The 20,695-nt window shown below is 39.9% G+C and overlaps 1 protein-coding gene across 7 annotated transcripts in view; it reads right to left on the bottom strand.

The window, feature by feature from the left end:
* LOC127162623 (serine/threonine-protein kinase PAK 3) overlaps nt 1-20,695 on the bottom strand; it is a 238,896-nt gene that overhangs the window by 56,170 nt on the left and 162,031 nt on the right. For 5 of the 7 annotated variants that reach the window (XM_051105420.1, XM_051105419.1, XM_051105422.1 and 2 more), the window contains 2 exons: nt 7,117-7,179; nt 2,809-2,967 (listed from right to left, as the gene is read on the bottom strand). In XM_051105420.1, the coding sequence (XP_050961377.1) occupies nt 2,809-2,967; nt 7,117-7,179 (222 nt within the window). The remainder of the gene's footprint in view (nt 1-2,808; nt 2,968-7,116; nt 7,180-20,695) is intronic. The other 2 variants (XM_051105421.1, XM_051105423.1) reach the window with 1 other exon arrangement.

Below are 20,695 nucleotides of genomic sequence, written 5' to 3'. Positions count from 1 at the left end.
AATGAAACACGCTGTGTTTTCTGCCAACTGGCAACCCGGGGTACTGAAATACAATTGGGTAAACTGACTGGGCGGGTTACACAGACCAAAACAGAGACAGACATTATGACACTGAACACACATTTTCAAAGGAGAATAACTGACTGTAGCATTGTTTTTTAGATATGTTTTTAGATAGTCAAAAACATACAGCACCTTTAAGAGTGTTTTCACACTTGGTCCTTTCAGTGGCCTGTGCATGGTTTGTGACATGTTCAGAAATTACATGTGTATCAATATACTGATCTGTGCATTACTGTAGTTCTTGTATAACAGCCTTATATGAGAATCAGTAGAATATTATTCATACGATTAAAAATATTTTATTTGTCTATTTAATTTTTTTCTTAATGTCATCAATGCCTTTTCCGTGGCTCCCTAAAAAGTCTTTAATTTAATTGTAGCAAATGGTACAATGGGTGATGGAAAGACAAGAATTACCATATAGCTTAATGTGATGATTTAACTTCAAAAGGCTATGGTTTCATTGGATAAATATGAGCGCTGCACATTTCAAAGTCAGGTGCTGCGCTGCTTTGTGTACTGCCATTACCGGGGAAACTGAACATTCGAAAGCGCCACCTGCTCTTCTGCTGTTTTTCCAATGTAAAAAAAAAAAAAATCAACCCATTTTTTAATGCTGCAAACATGCAGATAAATGTGAACCGGTGGACTGACAAAAAGAAAGAAACAATTAAGGAAAAAACAATTACGAAGGTAAAATATAGGCTATTTATGTGTCATTTAATTAATATAATTGATTGATTAATTTTTAGTATAATAATTATTTTTGTCTTTTGACTCTTTCTAAAAAAAAATATTTTGTGTGAAAACCTGTATCTGAACTGTAAATCCATCATGTTACCTTAGACATTGCCCCATCCCACTCATATGGTATTAGTTTTAGGGATGCACCGAACTTTCGCCCCGCCAAAAATTATTTATTTACGGCCGTTTTTTGCTCTGATAATAATAGCTTTGTAGGACTATCCATTATTTGGATAATTAGTTTTAAAAAAAGCTATATCTGCTTCTGTTGCATAGAACTAAATAACAATAATATATTGATATTTAAAGGTGCAATAGGTGATTCTGTTTAGAAACATTTTTTGTAATGCTGGTTGAAAGTCTCTTCACATCCTGATAGCAATCATTAAGTTAAGTGGTCTAAATATATTTCTATGTATTTATATATTCTGTGGAAGGCGTAGGACCAAGAAATGTTCATCCAATCAAGACGCTTGGTTTGAGCATTTTGATTGGCTTTCTTACCTGCCTGTCAAATATGTATTTGCATATCTCTGCGCATCCTGTTCCCGCAGACAGGATACGTCATCAGCACTTTCACATACGCTGTGCAGACAGAGCGAGAATGGCAGCCAAACATCAACAAACTGTACCACACAGTTACTAACTGTACTATAAAGTGTTCTCACGGTTAATGGCATATGATGTTGTAACGGCCACTAGAGCATTTACGGTAGTTTGTGGCAGACTGACAACTGCGCATGTGCATAACGTGTGTCTGTACATTCTGGAAAGGTGAAGAGATGACTCGCTGTACTGTCATCTGGCTCTCTTTATGTTATTTATACTGTCATCTGGCTCTCTTTATGTTATTTATTTTCTTTCTGTTTGTGACCTGAGTTGGATGCATGCTTGTGTACGTTTTCTCACTCGATCCCCATGTATGTGGACGAGTATGACGGTGCGTGAGGCGTTTTATTAAACTTGGGGAAAATACACCATCCTCTCGTCTCCTGTGCATTATTAGCAACACACAGTTTTCTTGTCTGGGCTGTTGAACATTTCAATTCGATGTTACAATGTCTTGTAGTAATGCTGTCTCTGATGGTCTAGTCTGTGTGCGTTCATGCATTCGGGAGGCGTGGCTTTGGATGTCGATTTGCAGGGAGGGTGGGACATTCGCTTTTAGTTCTACTCCTATTGCACCTTTAATATTTTCTGTCCAATTTTATTGTGTTATTTTCAGTAAAAGTGTGGTTATTTTATTGGCTTGAGTTTTTTATACATAGTATCATTGCATTTATTGAGATAAATTAAAGTCTTTCAAAATGACTTTGTTATTTAATAAAACAGTAAATAATTATTACAAAGCATTTTTGGGTTCAGTTTTTGGCCAAGTGCATCCAGAATTTTCGGCCCAGAATTTCCATTTCAGTGCATGCCTAATTAGTTTTATCTGTGCAGGTCTTAAAAATGGTCTTAAATTTGAGCAAAACAAATCCTGCAGATACCCTGCTATTAAATAAGCATGATTAAACAAGGAAAACAGTTAAAAATAAATATTACATTATATTATAATATTATATTAAGGTATACAAAACTTATATTTTTTTGTGCAAAAGATAAAAATATTCCAATTTTGTAGGCCATTATGTTAGCCAGACAACTCTGAACTGGACAAGATCCAAAAAGCAACAGTCTGAACACGAAGATGTCTGAAACACCATTACTGCTTAAGTGGACCAAAAAAGAGTCCTTTTTCAGGAAAAGCGACAGTGTGAACACAAAGAAAACTGGGTCTTTTTTCACTTGTTCTACCTCTTGGTCCACTTACAGGGGTCTGGGTTTGGTTCTTTTAAAGAGGACTCAAGTGTGAAAACACCCCAAGTCTCTCACTTCTTCAAATTTTTCTTCTGAGAAATACCCTAGTAGTATGATGCATCCACCTTAGAGTTAATATATATTTTTTCTTCATAATGTATTATGTATCTAGTATCTACAAAATGAACATGCTATACTAACAGATTTGGTGTGCTCAGGTCGTGGAGCGATGATGGGTGGAACCTCATCATCATCATCATCGTCATCATCATTTTCTTCTTCCTCATCCTCCTCTTCCTCATCATCTTCTTCAGACACCGGAGGTGCAATAGGAGGTTCCAAAGTTGTCTTGGCCCCTTGCTGTGCTCCCAAATACACACACACACACACACACACACATACATATGCACAGAGTGCAAACAGGGTTAAGTACTTGATCCACAATCAATACATATCACAAATGTATCTCTGTACTGCTCATTTATAGCCTTCATATCTAGCAATTTCAAACAAGACCACTTCTTGTTTAACATTAGAGATGCAGTGAAACAGTAAAGATTACTCTGCAGTAACCGTTTCGGTTTCATTTTTATTTTGATGGTCCCTTTAACACATTCTGTTGACTGTAAGTAACATTGCACCTACATATCTACTAACTCTCATTAGAGTGTTAATAGAGTATTAATAGACTGGTAAGGTCTTATAGTCACTTAAGTAGTCTTTATAGTCAGTAGAATGACTGTTGGGAGACCATCACAATAAAGAGTTAAAATATATTAAGCAGACAGTTTACTAATACTCTAATGAAAGTTAGTTGCAATGCTACTTATTGTCAACTGAATGTTGAAAAGGGACCATAAAAATAAAGTGTCACCACTGTTGCAAACAGTAGTATTCTGCAGTGCATTATTGCCATCTGACATTGCAATTGTTTTATTTAAAAAAAAAAATAGTTTAAAGTGTTTTGTTTTTAATAATGAGTCAAAATGGCTGTGATTACTTCTGGTTCATTCATCAGAGAAAATAAAAAAATAAAGCAAATTGCATTGTGGATACATCACAGTTTGTTTGGTTGTATAACGCACATTTTGGTGAATGTAGCAGCCCATCTACGTTTTACATGCACTCAGAAAATGCACATACTGTACTACAGTATACATACTATAAGTTGCAGCAAAAGAAAGTATGCTAGTGTGCTATTCCTTATGCTGGTATGCACTGCCGCCGTAGACCCTTTACAAAGTCAAATGGACTGACAGCACTGATATTATTATAGGCATAAGCATAATGAAATGGATACTAGCATGACCAGTGAAAAACTCGATTCTTGTGATGAGGGAGCAAGACATTGCATCAGAGCTGAAACTATTGGGAAACCCTTCTCTCAAAAATACTATAGAGCAGGGATAGGCAACATTGATCCTGCAGTGCCGATGACCTGCAGAGTTTAGTTCCAAGTCTAACAGTCTAAACAAGCTAATCAAGGTCTTCAGGATTACTAGGGCTACAGGCAGGTGAGGTTTTCTTCAGGGTTGGAACTAAACTCTGCAGGACATTGGCACTCCAGAACCGACGTTGCCTATCCCTGTACTACAGGCTTATTGAATCATGCCAGTAAAAACTGGCCAAATGTGCTGAAAGGCACAACATATTGGTGGACCTTCCCACCAAACAAGATGGGACTTGGTATTGGACAGTTAGACGGGTGTTTGCCTTGCGAACTGGACCAATTCATGAAAACTCTCCATTTATGTGCGTAAAGATGATTTAGTGGAAGAAGCACTGGCCTCGGGGATAGTGTTTAACATACTGACAAAACGCATTTTGTGCTGGCGAGCTCTGTTGATTAGCCACGACATGAAGATTCTGTAACTCTGGGGAGGGATGCCATATCACTCCTTGTGTTTGAGAGAGGATGTCTCTCCTCAGACGCATTTGTTGTAACATTCTTTCTCTTGATCACCTGGCCAACAGGAACGCCCTGGCGATACAATGTCATATCATGCCAGTGGGCCTAAGAATCCCTGCAGCTGCATGTTGAAGTGGATGCCACACACTCAGTGGCATGCAACTCTTTAGCTAGAGCTGAAGTAATCGCATATGCAGAAACTGCAATCTGCACACTGTTGATGCGGCAGCCATCAGGCCAAATACCCTCTAAAATCATAAAAAAAATCATAATCAGTCATAAAGAAGCCTGCAGTGGGGGGAGTGAGATGTGCATGTGCTGTGAGCCGGCTTCCTCGGCTTAAAAGGAAGAGCACTAGCAGGGCTTGTTGCCTTGAGTACATCGCCCTGAACGATGGCCACACAGAGCCGTCTAATGTCTCATCAGTGGGAAGAGTCCGATTCCCCAAGTGTGGCCTCTGCACAGACCTGGCATGTCTCATGGCCATCCATTGTTTTGTTTGGCTCTGTGCAGGAGATGCAATCTTGAAAGGTCATCTTGTTCCTAACACAGCAGGGAATGAGAAGAGTGTTTTCTGCAGCAGCGTGTAAATGATGGTGCACTTGATAGATGATAAAGTTTCTTGCAGAAGGTTGTCTGAAGGAAAAGATTTTACACTTGACACTGGCCAGTATTCACTGGTGTGATAATGAGGCTTCAGTAGTAATTTTCGAGGAAGGGGTTTCCCAGTAGTGTCAGCTCTGATGTAATGTTGAGTGAACCGAATAAAAAGGAAACCACCAATTTGTTCTTGCATTATCGAAGGGACTTCCCATTGATTTCTATTTTTACACCTGCCTTACCCTAACCCTAAACTTACACCTTAGAAAAAACATACAGACTTAATTAAGCCTTTTTTAGCACTTTTATTTGCTGATTTTGTTAAGGGGACAATTGGGAGATTCCGGATTCAGGATTTAGTATAATTTGCTGTCAAGCATAACAAAATCTAACCCATTCAGTACAAACACACATATCAAAACCCCAAATGAGGTTTGGAATCAATGTCCTTTAAAACCAGCTGAAATGTTGTGATGATTAAATTATGAAAGGTTTTACTTTTTTTTTTTTTGCTGGAATAACAAGCTTTGGCTTCAGAAACTTATACTACATTCTGAACCTTCAATTCAGACCACTTGTTTTGTCAAAATGCATGCTAATTAAAATATCAAGACATATGCTTTACAAGTTGAACCTGAACTAAGACCAGGTTGAAATCAGCAGTCTTATTTGTGTAAAGGTTACACTGAGATGATTAACCATCACATGCATTTTCATATTTATCTCTGCCAATGGGAAACTGGCATTTAGCTCACAAATTACTCAAAACCTGAAATATAAGGAAGAAATTACAGAAGTGTCCAACACCTGTAGGAATGAGATGGGTCGCAGAAGATAAAATACACACACACACACACTTCCATGCATGTAGTGCTGTTGCTATGGCTGCGGCTGTGTATGTTTTCATGGCCAGGGAGCATTTAATAAGATAAGGAGCAAATCTAATAGCTAGCAAGCAAATTCAAATTAAACACTATAGTGGAAATCAGAAAAAATAAACAGGAAAGAAAGAGAAAGGAATTACATAAAATGTAACTAAATATCCCATTAAGGATTTTTTTTAATGAACTATATGTGGGTATGAATAAAAATGAACCCATCTTCAGGGGCATGACAATTACATATAACAATTATATATATAGTCAAACCAAAATTTATTCAGATACCTTCAACATGTCTCACAGTTTATTCACAATAGTTTAGAAAATGGTAATAAAATGTGACAATAACTTAAAGTTAAACTGTGTCAGAACAAATTCATCTTGATAATGTCATCCTTCTGTTAGACTGTCTCACAAATGAATTAGGTTGAATAGCTGTCAGCAGTCAGCTGTTAAATTTAAGTACACAATTAGATGATACCAATTTAGTTCAACCAATTACCAATCAATGCTTAATGCTTTTTCAGTCTATGGCGTGAAAAGGTTGCATTAGCAATTAAAGAAAAAAAACACTTAAGCAAAACACGGTCAGGTCAAAGTGTCTGAATAATTTCTGGTCCCAATTTCTTTTTTTATCAGTTTTGCAGGTAGTCCACTGTATTTTTGGGCATAATATGTCACAGTTTACTTCATTGTGCTATCCTATTTTTCCATAAATGAACTATAGTGTCCTGTACCCACTAGTTAAAAAACAAACAAAAAAAACAAAACAAATGCCAAATGATGCTGCTTATTCTGATGTCTGAATAACTGAGTAATTTTTGGTCCAATAGGATGTTCCCTAAATCAAGAATGTCCCTGACTAGCAATAGCAAGTAGCAGTCATGTCTACATAGTAACCCTCGTCCCTAGAATGAAACTCTTGTGAGACTCAGAAATGCAGAACATATGAATTAACACATTTGGGTTATTCGGTATAGAGGTATCATATGCCAAATAATGTGTCTCTGCTTCTGTGAAGTTCTAAGCTCAAGACTCATTACTGCACAGTAGAGAAATTGGCTTTGCCAAATGATGCTGCTACTTTAGCTCCATACAATAAAAAAGGTATAGTTTTACCTTGTCAAATAACGCGCTGCAGGTTCTAAGGCTGACAGGTGGCCCGGAAGACAGGAGTCGATTCTGAATGATGATAAGGTTGAGAACGGGAGCATATTTTACTTGACACAAAAAACCCACAAAGTATTCAAACACTATAAATGGACTGCAAGGAACAGAGAATAGGAGGGAAAGCATGACATGAGGGAGAAAAGAATATTGGCCTGGTGGTAAGATTCTTAGGAAAGGAATGGGCAAATGGGAAAATACAACTAAAAAAAGGAGTAAGCATCCTCATTATTGTAGTCTAAACATTTGCCACCATTTTGACAGCTTGATTGTATGGGTAATATTAAAAAAAAGTCATATTTATAAAGCTCCGATCATTCATCCAAACAAAACAGGCTTTTGTGCCAACAGAAAGTTTCAGTTTGAGATAGATATATTAAATCTGGAAAGTGTGTTTAACGGTCACTGATGATCTTTTGGATATATTAACTGTCCCTGACAATCAATGTTTTGATGAATAGCGCATCATAACACACACTTCCGCATGTAGTTTATAGTTTCTTTAAAAATCTGCTGATGAGCTAAAACCAATTAATTTTCTAAAATACAAGATTTTCATTTATAATGCTGTGACTTACACAATTCAAAACCCATTAAGTATGCAAAGTGCACACAAATTTGCATGCACACACAACACATCAGTTCCCTTCCGAGGGAACATCGAACTGTGTCCTCTAGCAGTCACTATGAGGAACACCTCATAGTGACTTCAGACCAGTGTCTGAAGCATACGTCAAAACATGAAAATAACATTGGCCGGCGAGAGCCTATGACGTCACTACCAGCGTGCCCACAGTATAAAATGCCACCGGGAGAACATGTCATCTTATTCTTCGTCTGCAAAGGACTGTTTTGTTTGAAGCTTGCATTCTGGTAAGAACAATCTTTCTTTCTTCTACCATGACGAGTACTAGCAAGGCGTTTATAAGTATATAGATCCGTGTCCTCGTTATTTGACACCTGATGACACACAATCTTTGTGTCATTTGTTTGGGTGAAGAGCATGGACACAGTGTCCTCAAGGGGGCAATCTGCGTCCACTGTGAACGTCTTTCTATGAAGAAGCTCCGCTCTCTTTTGTCCCTCTTTTCAAGGAAAGAGGGACAGCCACGAAGTTCCAGGTCTGAGCCGAACAGCAAAGGGGTAATAGCCTGTCTTGATCTGAGGATGGGCACAGAAGACTAGCGTCTTGACTCGTGCCCGCATCCGACTGGGGCTAAGAGGAGGCGTGAGTCAAAGGAAGGTAGGCAAGATCTGAGGGAAGTTATCCAGATGAGGCGTTCTCAACACTCTCGTCCAGACCAGAGTAAAACCTGAAAACATCTACTCATCTCCCTCTGAGGGTATTAACATCTGCCCTCATCTTCCCCTTTCTAATTCCCCTGGAACCACCATCACCTCCACCTGACAGAGGTTAGGTGGGAGCCTCCTGCACTTGCAATGCAGACTCTCATGCTGGACCTATGATGTTTTTGGTCAGGTTCTATTCTTCATAGAACTACCTTACTGATGGTCCTGACCCACGTCTTCTTCAGACTTCACCTTCTGAGTATATCCTTGAACTTGAGTTGTGCAGGAACCGTGGTCAGTGTTGGGTAGTAACTAGTTACATGTAACGGAATTACGTAATTTAATTACAAAATAAATGTAATCGTAATTAGTTTAAGTTACTGAGAAAAATGTGTAATCAAGTTACTTTTGAAAATGTTAATGATTACAAAGGGGGTTACATCTGTTACATCTGGGGTTACAAGTGTTTCCTGTCATAACTATGCAAACATTTGATTTCAAAACCAGTATCATAGATATTAAAGGGGTCATCGGATGCTAAGTTCACTTTTACATGTTGTTTGAACATTAATGTGTGTTGGCAGTGTATGTACAAATCTACCCTATAATGATAAAAATCCATGCAGTGGTTTTTAATTAATCTGTAAAAACAATATTCCCTTTTTCAAATCGAGGCCGCTCCCACGATAGTTGATTGACATGAGCGTTTTACCTCAGATCAGCTGTAAGAGTCTGCCCTCTTTGTTTCGATGCCGGAGCAGGGATGTAAGTTAAACAAGAATATCTCCGATTGAGCGATTGAGGTGTAGTGTTGCTGGATGTAATAATGAACGTAGTGGTCGTCATTTATTCCCGACGTCTGATTCGCTGAAGATGCAGTAGATTACATTTGTTTGTGAAGGGAATGCGCCTCCCGATCTACATATATCCGTCTATGTTCATGATCCACTTTCACTTAAAGCAGAAGTGAGTACAAGGGTTTTTTTTTAGGAATCTTTGCGATCGCCTTTCCTAATAATGTGCTAGTTAGCAAGTTTAGCGGCTAAACGCGGTTAAAGTAAACAGGCTCGTCTCTCCACAGAGAGATGAGAGGGGTGGGGCGAGCAGAGCTCATCTGCATTTAAAGCAGCCTCGACCAGAATGAGATGATTTTTGCAGAGCTAATTTTGGCAAGGTAAAAAGGGTGTTGTTTTACACAACCATTGAGAATTTTTAACCAAAGTATATTATTTACTTTTCATTAAGACCCTAAAGAATCATATCAGCATCCGATGACCCCTTTAAACTATTTCTTGTTATGATTTTAAATCTGTATTTAATCTCAGAATGATCTCAAGGTAAATAAAAGGTGTTAAGTCTGAATTTGTGGTGGTTGTACTTTAAATTAAATTATTACACAGCTCTATAGAATGCTTGATTCTGACTGGTCAGTCATACATTCCAAGGTATGGTATCTAGGCAAATTAAGTCGGCGCTTATACGGTTGATATATATATTTTTTTTGGTGGAAATTTGCGTTTGGTTAGATAATAAAGTACTAAATTGTAATTTAATATTATGCATACAATTTCTTAATTCTGTCATCCTGGTATCGTGGACTCGCTCTATTGTTTCATACAAATGCAGCTGCTGCCATTTTGTTTTGTACACTGTAATGGATTGTAAGATAACTAACAAATTAGTACTGTACATACTAATACTTAATTATTTATGTGGTGAAATGTTGTGTAATAAGAGTGGTATGACTACACTGTATCCCTTAAATGTCTGTCTAGTTCGAACTTGTCGCTTGCTAGAAATTGATTTCTTCATGCAAGCTTTGCGTTTAAATATTTCAACTCAGATCAGTGTTTCATGTCTAATTATTTACTTTTGTGGCAAGCAGAGGTATAATAAGTGGGATAATGTACAACCTTCTGTAATGCCACGCCAGCAGAGGGAGCCCTCACCCACTGACTGACTGTTGCTGCTCCCTCTGCTGCTTCACTGGTGACTTCCTGTTTGGTGGCAATAAAAGGAGGCAATTTTCAAACAGGAAGCTGCGAAGTATTGTTTTGCTATAGCGGACTCTAACAAGCGTTTTCCTGTTTTCATTGCCCTGTTTTTTGATTATCACGGTTTGGTTTCTTATCATAGTTTTGTCTTTGTTTTTGTCACAGTTTTGCCTTGTTCATTGCCATAGTTCTGTCTGGTTTCATTTCCTTGTTTATTTGTTACTTTTCGGACTGCTCTCCCTAGTTGTGGACTCTTGCCTGTTTATTGGATTTACACTCTCGCCTTGCCCTGGATATTACTGTTTGTTTGGTTATCGACCCTGCCTGTCTTGACTACGATCTGTTAATAAAAGCTCGCAATTGGATCTTACACGCTTCCTACGAGTCCTGCTGTTTACACCAACCAGTTGCTATCGCAAAATAAAGATGTATAGTATCCCTTACTTATTATAATCTTAATTGAAGTGATAAAGGATTTTGAAAGTCTGACCATAATCAGTGTTGAGTGCTACTGTAAGGTTAACCCTTCCTGCTTTAAATGTTTCAAAATGATTAACAGTTGAAAATATTAGAAATTTAGAAAAGTAACTGAAAAGTTACACTACTTATAACATTTTAAATAGAGTAACTTGTCTGTATCTGTAACCTATTACATTTCCAAAGTAACCTTCCCAACACTGACCGTGGTGGGCGAGTGCAATCCATTTCATCCTTTATTGCTAGTGATTGTGTGAATCCGTTTACTAGCTTTTCTTTGCAGTGTTTCTGGGACCTGTCTGTTGTGACTCTGACTTTGTTACAAGGTTAGGACCTCCGTGAGCTCATCCCCTGCTGAAGTCAGAACCTCTCGCTGTCTGCTGATTGCGGTGATGGTCTCACTCATTAGTACTGGATCCAGACTGGACTTTTATTTCGGCCTTATGCTTGCTAGATCATGCAGCCAAGTCACTAGGCTTATGCAGGAGCCTCCTTGGTCATCAGATCCCCAGTATGACTTGTGGGTCCTCCTTTCAGGTTAAGGTCTTTGGAGTGTACGCTTCGTAATGTGCTCCCTGACGGTCTGGCTGCTATTGCATATGCAACCGTACTAACAACAGAGTTGTTAGGCTCATCCCAGGCTATCTCTAGTGGTACATTGAGAAATCACTAAATTAAATATAAATTAATGTTAAAACACAATACAATTTAATTTACTCTTCATTTGAGTATTTATTTATTTATTTATATTTACATTTACATGTACAGTACAGTTTTTATTTAACTTTTAGGTACAACACAGGTCAGGCCTTATTTCTGCCATCCCCCTTGGGCTGCTCTCATGGTGAGCTTGACAGTGCTCCCCTCACTCCAGAGGTTCACTTGTGAGCATGCTACTCCCTCCTGAGTGTTCAAAGTTTTCCTCTCATCCTAAGGGTTGAGTTCCCCACTTCCCAGAGATCCGTCAATCATCAACAACAGGCTGTAAGGCCGTTTTTTTCTGCTTCCCTGATATGCTGCTCTTATAATTAAGCTTGCGGTGCCCCTTACTCTAGAGGGTTATCTATGAACATGCTGCAAGTGGAGCATTTGAGTCCCCTTCTTGGTTTGAGAGCTGGATGCTACTCTCCTTCAAGTTATCTATAAGCATACTGCTCCGGAGCCAGTCTTTTAACCATTATGAGGAGCTGGCGATGATCCTCTCATATGAATGATTTTTCTAAGAAGTACGCCATTTCCTATCCACATGCAATCTGAGTACGCAGACTCTCGCTGAATGGACTGCTCCCTCAGAGTGCCACAGTCACATAGGGTTTCTAGACCTGTCTAAGAGACAGCATTGTCCCCTTAGTAACGGTGTTCCTCTAGGCCATGTTATGGTAAGTGCACAGGCTAAGCCTCTGTGCGATTTCTAAAATCCACATTGTGGTTACGGACGCACACCAAGCATCCTGCGTACTTTTTAAAATCCTGTATATTATGGGTTACGCGCTGGTAGTGTCATACCCTTTCTTTGAGTTGGCTTAGGCCCCGGTTTTCACCCTGGGCCCCACTCTACTTATGTATCCCTGGTGAAACCATTCTGAGCAGGGTGTTGCTACCAAGGACCTGTTGAGCCAGTTCCTTTGAGCAAGCTCATGCAGAGCATGGCGGTAGCCCCTGGGTGACAGGCCAAGGTCTAATTTATTGTCCTACATGCTTGGCCGTATCCCCTGGGGGATACTCAATTTGCAAAAAAATGAGACTTCTTTTCTTTTAAAGAGAACAAAAGAAGAACAAAAATGTTGAAACTATGGTGCCAAAATTAGCGCATTAACGCAGGGTAGTATTTATTTTTTTCATTTTAACGCATTAAAAATATTTAATCGCAATTAACGCAGGGTTGGGGCTAGGTTTGGCCATCCCACTCACAGCTGCTAAAGAATTGCTTATTCAGACGCGAACGTATTTACGAGCACATCAAACGAGAGACTTTTCAGATGCACTCTCCACTTCAAACGAGTCAAACGAGCACGGAATCGGTACCGGTGACAAGGAGCTTTAGTAGAACATCAGTGAACTGTGGTCAGATGAGATGTTGTCAGGCCATATGTCAGTAAAAACGAATTAACCTGTGCCAGTAGTGCGTGCTCTAAGCCCTATTCACACGGGATTAGTGTTACCTGGTGACCTCTAGTCATTTATAATAAGTGCGGAGGTTGTCTGTAATCTTAACCCTGTGCGAATAAGCATCTCCGTGATTTGCCCAGCATTTGTCAGGGTCGTATATCATTTTTTTAAGATTTTGCTTTCTGTGCGCTGTGCAGAGGCTGTGAAGTGTATTTTGGGTGCATATCGCTATACACCATACTACTATACAATTTGCACTTTTGCATAAAGCGAACGCTGAAAACTATCAAAAGAATGAAAACAAGAATGATTAGATGGAGATGGATGACATGGATAACAAAAATACGTAACTGTTACGTAACTGCAACGGAATCTGGTGACCAAAGTTTCCTTGTGGCGTTGCAACCAGAAAAGTGAAAAGCCCCTATACGTCGCCACAACGTAACTTTGTGACGTTGCCAGTTAGTCAATGCGACGTCATGGCAACACCAATGATCCAGCAATAGTTGTGTGCTGGTAGTCAGTTGGTAATTTTGTATAATTATTTAATTTCCTAGGGGCGGACATGCAGTAGTTTAACCTATTTTATGTCCTCATTTGCCCAAACTAATGTAAAGGCTGTTCCAACAGCTGTGAATGATGAATACAGACTTGAAATGAATTCAGTTGATTTATTTTGAAAAACACACAAATATGAACAGTAAAATACACTCAAATTATTAATAAAAACATTGGATATATAACGAAATATGAAGAAAGCATTGAAGATGTTCTGTGCTCAGAATCATTATAAACAGATATGCTATGCTAGCGTAACATTTGCTAGCAGACATTTCAGATAATTACGGAAAGATACCATAATCACACAGGTATAAATATTAACAAACATACTTAAAAGTAGACTGTGGGTAATGTTACTTAACCAGTCTGACGCAGTTGTCGAACTAGTATAACTGATGAGAAACGGAGAGAAATGTTGGATGTGTCACCTCCTCTCAAGCAGCTGATGTCTGCGCGGTTGCCATGGTAACTCCTGCCACCAGTACTATTCACAACAATACAAAAAAAGAGTTTTAGTGTTACTCTTTCCAGAGTTCAAGTACTTTATTTTATACATTTACAAACCTATTTATTTGTTACAAATTGTAAGACTCACCTCAGAAAGACAAACACTTCTGTCAGACACAGCTGAAGTAGCTAATAAGAAGTGCCTCAGACAAACACGCTGTCCTGATTCAGTATCTGCGGCAGAAGAGATGGTGTAGTCCGGTCTGTGTCATTATTTCAACGTTATCTTCATAACTCGTTATGAAATAGAGGGTTCGCACCGACGTCACGTTCTGGTCAGTTACCTGGATGCGCGGCCATTGCGGCGATACTCATATGTAAACAGAAGCATTAATTGCATGGTTAGTTAATACAGGGATCAATGCTAAGCAGCGGTAGTGTTTCTTTGGTTACTGCTGTACACAAAGCTCCGCTACGCTGCTTTATAATGCGTTATACAGATACTAGATGAAAAGAAAAAGCCATGTAAACTTTTCTGAAAACAGACAATTCCCCTCAGAGACACATTCATACATATAAACTCCTACCCCAAATTCATTATTATGGGTTTCTTCCAATATTTTGTGCATCGTGAACAGTGAGCGTGATCTGACTGCTACAGTATTTTCTCCTTTTTATGTCCGTCTTCAGCTGTTAACGGCCTTTTACAGACTAAATATAATAATAACGTAATATTTCCACACAAATGACATTTTGGAACACGAATGCAGTGCAGTGAATTTACGACTTGCACGGACCACAGGGCAGTCCATATTGTCTAGCCCTGTAATAGGTGGCAAACATCCTTACGATTTGCCTCCGTTGTCACGGACTGATGACCCGACAGTTTTTCTGTCGTGTTCATGTGACTCACATCACCATACACTGCCCTCCAAAAGTTTGGAAATACCCCTGGCAAAGTGTGGTTTTGGACGATATGAGCATAAATCCCTATCATTTTTTGGTGCAAATACATTTAAGCAACTTGACATTATCATTGAAGACCAGCAATAATAATTTTCATTTTGATTACATAATAATGGCAATATATACACGTCAATGTCATGGTTCATGGGTTCACAGACTCATTCTCGCTCTCTCTGTGTGTGTGTTGGGAGTGTGGGCGTGGCGGTGAATTGTTAGTGTGATTGCACCAGCTGTAGCTCATTTGGCTCAGCTATTTAAGACCTGTGTTTTCCTGTGTTGTCAGATCGTTTGTTTCCGTTCGTGTGTCAAGGTGTATGTTCCAGTTTCTCCCCTCCCGGATTTATTGCCTGGATTCTGTTCTGGTTCTCCTCGTTTTCCTGGATTGTTTCTCGGATGTGTCGCCCATTCGCGTCCCTGTGCTACCCGGAGTAACTGACAATCTTCTTGCTTCACGTCTTGTTTCTGTTTTATTGGTACCTTCAATAAACTGTTATATATTGCACTCACAAACTGAATCCAGTCTGGTGATTATGACAGAACAATCTGACCACACTATGGATTCCACGAGTGCACCGGATGTTCAGGAACTTATCTCTCTCAACAACGCATGCATGGATCAACAAGAGGAACATCTGCTTACTTCATCCCCACTGGCCCCTATTGTCCTTGGACATCCCTGGGTCATCCACCACAATCCCAGGGTGGACTGGGGTCACAATTCTGTTTCTGTGTGGAGTGACTCCTGTTATGCTTCTTGTCTTGTGTCTTCTTGTTCGTCCGTGTCTTGTTCTTTGTTGCAGAATCTGCCGGTGAACCTATCTAACGTGCCCAAGGAGTACCTGGACCTGAAGGAAGTGTTCAGTAAGTCTAGGGCTGCTTCTCTTCCTCCGCATCATCCCTATGACTGTGCTATAGATCTAGTGCCAGGTACGTCTCCGCCTAAGGGAAAGTTATACTCACTTTCAACCCCTGAGCGGGAGGCCATGGAGAAATATATTTCTGATTCTCTAGCAGCCGTTCATTCACCCTTCCTCTTCTCCCGCCGGGGCAGGGATTTTTTTTTTGTGGGTAAGAAGGATGGGTCCCTGCGTACGTGCATTGACTACCAGGGGCTGAACAACATCACGGTAAAGAATACCTATCCTTTGCCGTTGATGTCTTCAGCCTTCGAGCGGCTGCAGGGAGCATCCATTTTCACCAAGTTGGATTTACGCAATGCTTATCATTTGGTCCGCATTAGGAAGGAATGAATGTGACATGAATGGAAAACCGCGTTTAATACCCCCAGGGGGCACTTTGAATATCAGGTTGTGCCCTTCCGGCTGTCTAATTCCCCCGCGTTTTTTCAGGCACTCGTTAATGAGTGGCCCGCAAAGGCCCTGCAGAGGTTTCTGGGGTTTGCCAATTTCTACCGGCGTTTTATTCGCCTCTGACCGCCTTGACCTCCGCCAAAACGACGTTCAGGTGGTCCAGTGCAGCCGATTCTGCGTTTACCATCCTCAAGAGCCGCTTTGTTTCGGCTCCCATCCTCGTGGCCCCTGATCCTACACGGCAGTTTGTGGTGAAGGTCGACGCGTCGGAGGTGAGGGTAGGTGCGGTTCTTTCCCAGCACTCTGCCGCGGACTACAAGATGCACCCCTGCGCTTTTTTCTCTTGTCGTTTGTCACCCGCTGAACGCAATTACGATATTGGTAACAGGGAGTTGCTGGCAGTCAAGTTGGCGTTGGAAAAGTGGCGTCACTGGCTAGAGGGTTCGGGGGTACCCTTTATCGTTTGGACCAATCACAAGAACTTAGAGTACATTAGATCCACCAAATGACTCAACTCCAGGCAGGCTCGGTGGTCACTTTAATTTTTCCATTTCCTACCGTCCAGGTTCTAAGAACATCAAAACTGACGCGTTACCCGTATTTTTGATCATTCTGAACACCGGCCCTCTCCCGAGAGCATTATACCTGGGAGACCTGTGGTCTCTACACTCTCTTGGGAGATCGAGTCAAAGGTCCGCACGGCCTTAGAAGGGGTAACGCCCCACCGGGTCGACTATTCGTGCCGGAGGGATTACGGTCTGACGTCATTCGGTGGGGTCACTGTTCCAATGTAGCTTGCCATCCAGGAGTAAATTGTACTAGTTTTCTGGTTAAGCACAGATTCTGGTGCCGTTCTATGGCTCGTGACATCCGGGATTTCGTTTTGGCCTGTTCAGCTTGTGCTCGTGGTAAGACTTCGAATTGACCCCCAGAGGGGCTACTTCAACCGCTGTCAGTCCCTTCGACACCCTGGTCCCACATCGTGCTCGATTTCGATATTCGTTATCGCTCCGCTCAGTTTCTAACAAGTTGGGGCCTAAATTCATTGGCCTGTTCACTGTCACTAAGATCCTTAGCCCAATGGCAGTCCGCCTCAAACTTCCTCCAGCGTATAGGAGAATTCATTTTGTTTTCCATGTCTCCAAATTGAAACCTGTTTTTCACTCACCCATTAATCCCACCCATTAAAATAATATTGCACTCGCAAACTGGATCCAGTCTGGTGATTATGACAGTCAAAGTGAGACATGCCTTTTTGGGTTAGCACACCTTAATAGCTTCAACAACTTATTGCCAATTAAGTTTAGAATACAATGAATTTAGGCCCAGATTATGTATAGCTGTAATAGCTGCTAATGGTGGATATTTTGATGAATCATAAATTTTAGTTTTTTTTTTCTATGTATAAACTGTTTATGTAATAAAATACATTATCGTAGTTTGTGTTGTCCCTTATCAGTGCAAAATTATCACAAATTAAAAAGGATTCATGCCAATATTGTCCAAAACCCTACTTTTCTAGGGTGTTTCCAAACTTTTGGAGGGCAGTGTATATATATTAAGCTTTTTAATCACTTTATTAAACCTTTAAAAACAAACAGGCATTGCCATCTTTTCATTGTTAAACACATTAACAATAAATCCAAGCATCATGTATAGTAAACAAAATAATACTAATATAAATAAATAAATAAATAAAAATAAACATTAAAAAGCTAATTATAACACAAATTTAAATTACAGTTTTAAAGCACTCTTCGTTTTCAAATGTTCTATGGTTTGAAATAAAGTTGCAAAATCACCATCACCACGTTACCAGTAAGTCATGAAGTTAGCAAAATATTACTAATAGAGTACATATCTGGGATGTGCTAGGTAAAATTACGTCGTTAGGAGGACGTACTGACAACGTTGTGAGTTGGTAATTTCATGGTAATAAAATTACAGGCATGCAATGTTGCAGTTACGCTGCCAGTAAGTCATGAAGTTACCAATATATTACCAATAGAGTACGTATCTGGGACGTCCTTGGTAATATTACGAAGTTAGGAGGACGTACTGACAATGTTGTGAGATGGTAATTTGATGGTAATAAAATTATGGGTATGCGACGTTGTAGTTAGGTTGCCAATTGGTAAATCATGAAATTACCAAAAATTACCAATCCATTATGTAACTATCGTGTGTTAGCAGGGATGATTCTGTTTATGATATATAATGTTACACAAAGCCTTGACATCATATCCGGGAGATAAGTCTGTCAATTTGAGTAAAATCACAGGCTTCGTTTCTCCCTTGTGAATGCACCACACAAAATTCAGATGTTGGGGGGTAATTTCTAAATCTCACGATGTCCCCAGATAATACTAATACTGTGTGAATAGGGCTTTATGTTTATATTAAAGCGCTGTATCTTATTCAAACACAAATTAAACTATGAGTATACAATGTCATAGTTATGTTCTCAGTTAAGACTTAAGTTACAAAAAGGCGATTAAAGCTGCCTCAAAACTGTGCATGTAAGTATTTATTATTTAGGAGTCGCATTTAAAGCAGTGTCAAATCCATGTCAGATTCAGCAGCAACAACTTTTAAAGTAACAGCAGGCAAAATATCCTAATAACCAGCCGCTGTGATATCTGTTAATCAAAGAACAAAATTAAAAAGAGGAAATCAATAACTTCTGTAGTTTTAAGCTTTATCTTAATTTAATTTAGAATTTAGTGTTTGATAACTTTATTAAATTAGGCCAGGAGTGCTCAACCCTGGTCCTGGAGATTGATTTTCCTGCAGAGTTCAGCTCCAACCCTGACCAAATACACCTGAACCAACTAATTAGGATCTCAAGGAGCACTTGATAATTACAGACAGGTGTGTTTGATTAGGATTGGAACTAAACTCTGCAGGAAAGTCGATCTCCAGGAACAGGGTTGGGAACCCCTGAATTAGGCTATATTTTCTTGCTGAAGGGCACAGGCAACTATATGACATTTATTAGAGTATAATGGGTTTATGTGAAGAACAATTTCATTGAACATTCCTGTCTGAGTGCCATAAATATTCTTTTTTTCCAAAGTTTGCGTGCCTATTACTCAAGAAGTATTAAAGATACCACAATATGATTTCAGATTCTAGCACTTAATGAACCTTTTTTTTTTTTTTTTGGAATCTTAATTTTCAAGGCCCTATAATCATTCAGTCCCAGACATATGGGGATCTTAGTGAGGCTCCATGTCCAGATTGTTGAATTTTACCCATTGTCAGTCGTTGAAAATCAAAATTTGGTCAATTTTGGTCACATTGTCAGATCTTACAGTAGTTCAGTGGTTCCTGGGTTCATGACAATGCCCAGCCTCAGAGTGTGTAGGCAGTGTCTGAATGACAAAGGCACTGATACTATTGACTGGCCCTCATGTTCCCCAGACCTGAAAAACTGAGAACCTCTGGGACATTATGTGTCAAAGCATCCAAAATAGTTCCACAGACTGTCCAGGAGCTCACTGATCTCCTGATCTCTTTTTTTTTTTTTTTTTTTTCTTGTGGTGTAATTTTGAATCTAGTTCTCAGTGGGTTGATGATTTTGGCTTTTATTGACCATTGTCACATCATTCTGTTCTCAACAAATTACACAATGTATATAAGTAAAAATTTGAACATCTCAGGTTACACATGTAACCATGGTTCCCTGAGAAGGGAATGAGATACTGCGTCCTCTAGGGGTTGCTAGGGGTACGCCTGCTGTGTGACTTGTGTCTTAAGCTTACATCCAAAACAACAATAGCTTTGGCCAGTGACAGCCTATGATGTCACTAGCCACTATTATCCTTTTATGCTGTAGAACACAACATCTGCTTCTTCGTCTGAAGCTCATGTCCAAAGCATGGTGAGGTTTCTAGAAGACACAGTGTCTCATTCCTTTCTCAGGGAACCATGGTTACATGCATAACTTGAGACGTTCTCATTTTGAGGTAACATCCAACTGCGTCCTCTAGGGGCCTCTAGGGGAATGTTATACCCACGCTGCCATGCTGGGGGGAGTGCATGCCAATCACCAAAGTGTGCACCAACTCCACCAAAGCGTGCACCAACTCCACCCAAGGTGAGGGAGCTGCCCCAATGACGTCCAGGTGGCTGTCAGTGACCTATCCCCTTCGGCAAAGGGCCAAAGCTGCATACCCGAAACTTACCTGTTAGGGGTCAGATATCCCGGACCCAAGGTAGAGCTTGAAGGCTTGGAATCAAAGAGAGATTCCTTTAAGGGGATAAGGCCAAGCGTCTAGGACAGGGGTGTCAAACTCCCTAATTAAACACACCTGATCCAACTAATCAAGTCCTTCAGGCTTAATTGAAAACTGCATAGTATGTGTGTTGGAGCAA

This window comes from Labeo rohita, unplaced genomic scaffold, assembly GCF_022985175.1.
Source record: "Labeo rohita strain BAU-BD-2019 unplaced genomic scaffold, IGBB_LRoh.1.0 scaffold_99, whole genome shotgun sequence".
NCBI lineage: Eukaryota > Metazoa > Chordata > Actinopteri > Cypriniformes > Cyprinidae > Labeo > Labeo rohita.
This window is presented reverse-complemented; position numbering and strand designations above follow the sequence as displayed.